Here is an 8350-nt window from a genome sequence, read left to right as displayed (position 1 = left end):
CACGACTTAGTGACTAAACAGCAGCAACAACAACAACCAGGTCTTGGTTGCAGGATGTGGGATGTGGTTCCCTGACCAGGGATGGAACCCAGGCCCCCTGCATTGGGAGGGCAGAGTCTTAGCTGCTGGACCACCAGGGAAGACCCAGCAATGTTGGTTACTGCTTCCTCTGAAACCCATCTCGTCTGCATTAAATGTGGATAGCGTAAAATCCTAGTGTCCAGGGGTGAGGGCTTAAAGGTGGTGGGGGGGGGGGCAGGAATTTTGTGCCCATTTCCCAGGTAAGGAGAGTGAGGCCCCTGGATTTTAATGGCAGGTCACATGTCCCTGCCCACTGCTGTCTCGGGCCTGTTCAAGTCATGGGGCTGGGTGGGGAAGCACCAGACTCTCCTGGACCCCAGGAAGGCCTGAGGAGGAGGACCTGGGTCTGGACTCTCCAGGGAGTGGGGCTGTGTCTGCTTGGAATGGAGGCAGGGCCTGGGGGTTGGGGGAGCAGATTTATTGCAGCCATCCCTCTCCCCCTGCAGCGCCTGCTTCTAATGAAATTTTATGGCAGGTGGAAATGATACGACTCCGTCAGCCCTAAAAGCATTTCTATTTATTCATTAAAGATATTTATATACTGAGCAGCTCTCGGCCAGCCCCACCTGACTCCTGCTGGGCCGGTGAACTTGCTCCCAGTCCTCAGTGCTGGGGGAAGGCTCCACCGGGTGGGGCCCCTCCCTGCAGAGTGACCAGCTGGCTCTGCCTCGGCCACACCCTTAGCCCTTGTCTCTAACCTGCTCCCTCCTCTTGGTCCAAGGCACCAGAATCTCCTCTTCTTGGATCTTCTGCCTCCACGCTGGGCTCCACAGTGTGTCCTCCATCAAACCTTCAAAGGGATCTTTTTGAAACCAGATCACGTCGCTTGCAAGCTCAAAACCCCTCCGTGGCCCTCCAAGAGCACCTGCCCCCTCTCTGGCCTTTTCCCCCACCAGCCTCTGCCTTACACACGGTCCACTGCGACTTCTTTTGGTTGTTTTCTGAAGCATGATGGTGTTCTCTCTCTGCCACAGGACCTTTGCACCGACACTTTTGCTTAGACCCTCTTCCCTCAGCTCTTGGACTGCCCCACTCCTTGGCATCATTCAGAGCTCAGCTCAAAGGCACCTCATCAAAGAGAACTTCCCAGGACACCCGTCCTCAGGATTGCCTGTTATCCAGTCTCCATCACTTTGCACCGAGTTTGCCCCTTGATAATGCTCGGTAATCACTCTGTGTCTTTGTTTACTGTTTATTGTCTGTCCCACGAGGATGTGAGCTCCTGATGGGCAGGGACAATGTCTGTTTTGTTTCCAGCTATGGTGATTGTCCAGTAAGTGATGGGGGAGATGGGTGGTGGTAGCTGATGAACACCTGGGTACCGTGAGCTGGTCACAGATGTGGACTTCCCCAGGCTGGCACCTCAGTCCCCAGATGAAGGAGAGCCAAGATCCCGAGAGGGAGAGACGTTCTCAGGTCTCATGGAGGCTATGGTGGGGGGTCCCGGTCCCTGTTCCGTGTCTTCTGGGTGTTTCCTGGATGGGCAGGATTCCTGAGGCCCCTGGAGCTGGCGCCTGGCTGGTCAGAACCTTCCTCAGCTGTGACCAGACCATGGCACTGGCTTCTGTGGACCCAACTCTGGTGGCTTTTCCCCAGCTGCTCCCTAGGGCTTCAAGAGCAAAGCCTCTTCCCAGGGGCTGCGGGCCTCCCACAGCCTTCCCGCTGCCCTAGGGGTGGTGGCCTCTTACCTGGGTCCTGGGTGCTTTCTGGATGACCTTGTGAGGTCAGATCTTGCTTGAGGGGTCAGAATGGAGGCTTCATCCCCACCCAGAGGAATCTGCTTCCCCATCACTCAGGAACTGTGGAGACTTGAACTGGAACAAGCTGTGACTCTGGACAAACGTGACCCCTGATCTCCCAGGAAGTCACCCTGCACACGGTTCTGTCAGGTTCTGCCACAGAGAGGAGCTCATTCACCCCCCCGGGGCAGCCAACGAGGTAACCATGGAACCCCTACGTCCCCAAGGGCCCCACACCATGCAGTTCCCTTGGCTCCGAGTGATGCCCTGCCTCCCAGGCTTTGAGACTCACGGCCCTCCTAGGCTCCCGTGAAAGTCACTCAAGACACAGGACCATTTGTCCTGCCAGGTTTGGGGGCCCACCTCTGCTGAAGCCCATCACTGCTCTCTTGTGACACACTGGCCACCATGGGGTGCTCAAACTGCCTTTCAATCTGGAGTGCATGGTCCCAGAGCCCAGCATGGGGCCTGGCACAGAGCAGGTGCTCAGCAGACATCTCCCAGGAGATGACTGGAAGGAGGCAACGTGGGATGAGGAGTGCGGAGCGGGGAGGTGCTGGGTGAGGGGTGGGAGCTGGTGGGCGGGCAGAGGCGGAGATGGTGGGGAAGGAGGGCTAGGAGCCTCACCCAAGGGTGCCTGAAGGTGGCTCCTCCTCCCTGCTGTGGTGGGAAAGCCTAACCTTCCAGAAGTTTCCCTCTTTCTGGGAAGGGCAGACAGGGAGCCTGGCCCCAGGGGCCCCCAGGCAGGTGAGTGTTGCAGCCATCGCTCAGACGGCATGTGAGAGACACAGGTAGAGAACAGGGGCCCTGCAGGGCTTCTGAGGGCTTCAGTCATGGGGCTGTTTCTCTGGCGTTTCTGCTTCCAGTGGTGCGATAAGGCGGGGCCCCATCTCTGCCATGAACAGTGTGGCTCTGGGGTTGATGAGTGTAGGCTTTGGAACCACTTTGCTTATGTTCCCCTCCCAGCTCTGTCTCTTTGTAAGCCACTGATCCTCTCAATCTGCTTTCCACATCCGTGAAATGGGTTGATGATCAAAAGTACCTACACCGCAGGAATGATGGTTCCACACGCTCATCTGAGCAAAGCACTTAGCTCATACATAGCAAGGGCTCCATGAGCACAGCTCACATGGCACTCAATACATCCATCCTTGTGAAACACTGAATGACTTCACTCATAAGAGAAATGCAAATTAAGACAACAAACTCTGTTCCCTGTTCAGACAGGCAGAGATGAAAACGACGAACAGGGGCACAGAGACGGCGGGGTTGGGGGTTGGGGTGGCCCTCACGTACACCACTGATGGAAGGAGGGCAACGTGACAATCTCTATCACAGTGAAAAACGCACATCCTCTCTGACTTGGCAATTCTGCTTGGGAATTTAAACTCACACATGTGTGAAATGATCTATACAAGGATGTTCACTGCAGCATTGTCATAGCCAAAGACCGAAGACAACCTAAATGTCCATTAACAGGATTAACTAAATTATCGTACAGCTCTGCCATGGAGCTCGGCTATTAAAGGAGTGAGTGGGGGGTGGGTGGGGTACTCTGTGCATCGGGTGAATGTAGAGCGAAAAGCGAGGCGCAGAAGAGAGAACAGGAGATGCCACCCTTTGTGTGAGCTATATTTTAAATCACTTGCAAACACCTAAGACCGCCTCTGAAGGGCTACTCCAGCTCATTAGCGCTGGCTGCTTGTGGGGAGAGGCTGGGGTGGCCCAGAGACGCAGCTGGTAGGGAGATTTATGTTCTGAGTCCCCTTCTGTACCTTCTCAAGTTTATGCCAAGGGCGTGTGTTAGCTAATCAAGGGAAAGGTGACTGGAGGAGAGCTTGCCATTTTCCTGGCACAGATAACGAAGGCCCACCGCTGCGATACCAACCACTTTCCATGTGTACCAGGGAGCAGGACAGATTGAAAAATGTGGCTCCGCTTTTACCTCTACTGTGGAGTAAGAAAATCTAATCAAGAAGTTTTTGCCTTCAGGAAAGCGAGTCTCGTTTCCCTGTTGACACTAAATCGACGCTCTCGGTAATGGCAGGAGATGCCACCTGGGCACTGGTGCTGCTGTGGGGGTGACTGAAGGATGCCTGCCAGCCTCCCTGACAATGCCTTTCCCCCAGATAAAGAAGGAATGCAGACTGCATGCAAATCTCTCTAAATTAGACACAGCCCGCCTTGCCGCCGCTGAATTCAGGCAGACCACCATAAACAGAGCAGCAAGCTGCAAAGGACAAGGAAAATAAAATCTTCATTCCTTTCATGAAGAAATTCTGGCTAACGGTGAATAAAGAAAGTGAAAAAAAAAAGTGTTAGTCACATTGTCGTGTCCAACTCTTTGCGATCCCATGGACTGTAGCCCACCAGGCTCCTCTGTCCGTGGGATTCTCCAAGCAAGAACACTGGAGTGGTTTGCTATTTCCTACTCCAGGGGATCTTCCCCACCCAGGCAAGGATCAAACCCGGGTCTCATGCTTTGTAGGCAGATTCTTTACCATCTGAGTCACTATTTTATTGCCAAGTTTAGATGGGAAAAGGAATACTGCCCACTAGGGTACAATGTCCTGCACGCAGCTATGAACACAAGATGGACATGAAGGGGTTGTTTGAAGGGGGAGCTTGGGAAGCCCAAGACTGGTGGAAACAAGAATCAAGTTCAGAACCACAGGGCAAATGGGGCCTTATTTGAGCCCAAGAAGTCCTCCTGGAGGGGCGAGGCTGCTCAGTGAGGCAGAGTCTCAGCCGTGAGCAGGCTCAAGAGGTAGAACCAGGCCCCAGGAGCCTATGGGTGAATAAAATCAGTAATGAGGGGCTCTCCCTTTCTCCTAAGTCTTAGCCTCGAGTGCCAGGTTGTTAAAAATAGCAGAGTTTAGAGGTTTCTCCTCATCCCGTCTCCTTGTTCCCCCAGCTTCTAGAACTGAACACTCTTCCTGATCTTAAGGGATGATAAACCACATTTCCCCTACCCTCCCCCCACAAAACTGCTGGAGAAGGGGACATCTTCCTCATTTGAAAGTGAAGGTGTGGGTTCAAACTTGATTTTCTTACATGGACTTGTTGGACAAACGAAATCCCAGGAGGCGGTCCAACATAGGAAGCAGGAGGACTGTAGTGGAGGGAATGAGTGCCTGGAGCTCTACCCATCTTCTCTTCTTCTTTTAAAATATTTATTCGGCTGCACTGGGTGGGGCTTGTTTCTGGCATGTGAGATCTTCAATCTTTGTGGTGGCATGCATGATCTTTTAGTTACAGCATGCAGGATCTAGTTGCCTGACCAGGGATCGAACCCGGGCCCCCGGCATTAGCAGCGTGGAGTCTTAGCCACTGGACCACCAGGGAAGTCCCCACCTTCTCTTCTACGTTGGTTTCTGATGCACTTGTAGCAAGCCTGTGGCTCAGGGTAGAAGCCAGCAGAAAGCGGCTAGACAGAACCTCTCTGGAAGGATAATCAGGTGACCCCGGCTGCGTCCAGGGATAGGGAGGATGCCTGCGGCAGGGGGCGGGATGGGACGGGAGACTCCACCGCGAACTCCTTGTTAAAATCTGAACTTCTGGATACGAATTTGCTTGTGCTTGTGCATGCTCAGCTGTCTGACTCTTTGTGACCCCACAGACAGAGGAGCCTGTCTGTGAGCCAAGGGGTTTTTCAAGCAAGAATGCTGGGAGTGGGTTGCCATTTCCTCCTCTAGGGGATCTTCGCAACCCAGGGATCGAACCCGCATCTCCTGTGTCTCCTACATTGCAGGTGTATCCTATGGCAGGTGAGCCATTGGGAAGTGCCTTGTACAAGCATTACCTGGGTAAAAAGAAAATTTAAAAAGAAAAGCCAAAGGACTAATGATATAAACGAAAACCTTTGTTCAAAAAGTTTAAGATTCTGAACTTATTTACGAAACAGAAACAGACTCACAGATATAGAGAACAGACTTGTGATTGCCGAGGGGGAGGCGGGGGAGGGAAGGATAGGTTGGGAGCCGAGAATCAGCAGATGCAAACTATTCCATAAAGGCTGGATAAACAACAAGGTCTGACAGTATAGTACAGGGAACTACGTTCAATATTCTGTAATAGACCATAATGGAGGGACTTCCCCGGGGTCCAGTGGTTAAGACCTCCCCTTCCAATGCAGTGAGTGTGGGTTCAGTTCCTGGTTGGGGAGCTAAGATTCCCCAGGCCTTTCAGCCAAAAAACCAAAACACAGAACAAAAGCAATATTGTTACAAATTCAATAAAGACTTTAAAAACAGTCCAATCAAAAAAGGAGAAAAGAATATGAAAAAGAATACACACACACACACACCACCCCCTGGTGGCTCGGATGGTAAAGAACCTGCCTGCAGTGTAGGAGACCTGGGTTTGATCCTTGGGTTGGGAAGATCCCCTGGAGAAGGGAATGGCAATCCACTCCGGTATTCTTGCCTGGAGAATCCCATGGACGGAGGAGCCTGGCGGGCTACAGTCCACGGGATCACAAAGAGTAAGACACGACTGAGCGTCTAACCCTTTCACTTGTATAACTGAATCACTTTGCTGTACATCAGAAACTAACATAACATTGTAAACTTATTTCAGTAAAAATCAATTGTAAAAAGTGTAATATTCCACAGGTTACATTCTGTGTGAATACATTAAATCCCTTGGACATTAGACCTGATTGAAGGGGACTGCTTCAGTCAGTGACCTGTGACGGTCTCTTGATGGAGGCTTCTGCGGGGAGAGCAGAGCCTGGGCTGCGGAGTTGGACAGACTTCGCTTTGAATGTGGGCTCTGTGTGTACTAGCCCCAGGGCCTCGCACAAGTTATTTACCCTCTGGGACCTCAGTCTCGGCTTCAGTAAACCGGGAATAATGGCTCCGCCAGCAGTGCTGCTGCACAGGTTAGAAAGCATGGATGTAGAGGGCATGTCAGCTCTGGCCAGACGGCAGCGGCCACCAGGAGCCCCGTCCCTGGGGCCTCACTGAGCAGCCAGAGCAGCTCTGGCTGAATGGTGGCCACGGGCACTGCGCGGGGCGGGCGGCGTCCCTTGCAGTCTACCAGCTGACACTGGGCTAACACTTCATTCTAGGTCGGCTGTCCTACTCCTCATAGTGAGGACTCTATGCTCTGGGACAGACTGAGACCATGCTAAAGGGCTGCTGACTCCATAAAGGAGGAGACCAACCTTCTCATAGTCTCTGGGAAAGGGGTGAGACTGCAGTTCTGAAGCCACAGACGTGGGAGGGAAGGACAAAAGAAATCCCCACGTGGGGATTATTATCCCCACTTCGCAGATGAAGGAAGTGAGATTCAAGAGGGTAAAGTTATTTATCCAGACAGTCCCAGCTGGTGAACGATGAAACTGGGCTCTACAGCAGTGGCTCTCGGAACCACCTGGGGGCTTAGAACAGCGCCAGCCCCTGGGCCAAACCAGATTCCGACTTCGTCCTTCTGGGATGGGGCCAACGTGGATACGCACTTCTAGGTCCCCTCTCCAACCAGAGCAACTCTGATGTGTGGCTGAGTTCAGACCAATGCTCTTAGGACAGCACACTTGGTGGCCAGCCTTGCATTGCCAGGAAGCCCTTCCACGTGAGCCATGTGCCCCCTGTTACAGGCTCAGCCCCAGAGAGATCCCCAGACCATGCCTTCACCTTCCCAGCTGCAGACGGGCAGCCTCCCTGCGACCCCCAGGGCAGCAGAGTGGCCACCTCATCACTGATCTGCTCTCAGAGCCTCTGGTTTCTCACTGGAAGGGTGAGGCCCACCACCAAGCTTCCTTGGACGCATCCTGCGAGTGCTGCGGGGAGAGGGGTCGGCTAAAGGTCAGACGGTACAAAGAACACCAGCCCGGGGATACCAAAACTAGCTTTAATTTGTCCAAAAGTCACATCAAACTCCACAAAGAGTTTCCGGGGGAGCCCCAGGGAGGCCCCGCTGCTGAGCCAGCCTAGAAGTTCTCCACCAAGGCCAGGATGCGCTTCTGTTCGCTCTCCCGGAACTCCGGGCTCCGGCCATCCCCGATGTTCTCTGCGTACTCTGGGGAGACAAAAGCAGGGTCACGGGGAGTCTGGGGAGTGGGGGCCATCATGGCTGGGTCACGTCGCACCTCTCTCTGAACCCTGGCGCCTGGGGGTGTGTGCCTCCAGGGGCACCCCCCTCCCCCCACCCCGCCCCGCGGTGGCTGTACCTGCCTCCCCGCCTCAAACTCCTTGGGTCCTGCCCTCGAGGTCCATGGTGGACCAACTCCCCGGCCCCTGCTTGCGTTCTTCTGCTGGCTGAGCCTTCCTCAACTTAACACACACAGTGCCTGCTACTACGGGCAGGCACTGCCCCAGAGCTGGTGGTTCTCAGAGTATGACCCAAACCACCACCAGCAACATCATGTAGGAACTTGTTAGAAATGCAGATATTGAGAGTTCCCCAGTGGTCCAGTGGTGAGGACTCGGCACTTTCACTGCTGAAGCAGGTGTGCAGGGAAGTATCTGGGAGCGAGTGGCAGGGGGCAAGCAGAGCTGGGGCTTGAGCGGGGAGCAGACCTAGTCTCG

At 53.8% G+C, this 8350-nt stretch overlaps 1 protein-coding gene across 1 annotated transcript in view; it reads right to left on the bottom strand.

Annotated features, from left to right (window-relative positions):
* Window positions 1-7695: 7695 nt before the first annotated feature.
* Window positions 7696-8350, bottom strand: part of CTNNBL1 (catenin beta like 1) — a 161081-nt gene continuing 160426 nt past the window's right edge. The window contains exon 16 of the mRNA XM_068987209.1: window positions 7696-7841. Within this exon, the coding sequence (XP_068843310.1) occupies window positions 7753-7841 (89 nt within the window). The 3' untranslated portion in view covers window positions 7696-7752. The remainder of the gene's footprint in view (window positions 7842-8350) is intronic.

This window comes from Capricornis sumatraensis, chromosome 15, assembly GCF_032405125.1.
Source record: "Capricornis sumatraensis isolate serow.1 chromosome 15, serow.2, whole genome shotgun sequence".
Taxonomy (NCBI): Eukaryota; Metazoa; Chordata; class Mammalia; order Artiodactyla; family Bovidae; genus Capricornis; species Capricornis sumatraensis.
Note: the sequence above shows the minus strand (reverse complement) of the source record. Positions and strands in the feature narration are given on the sequence as shown.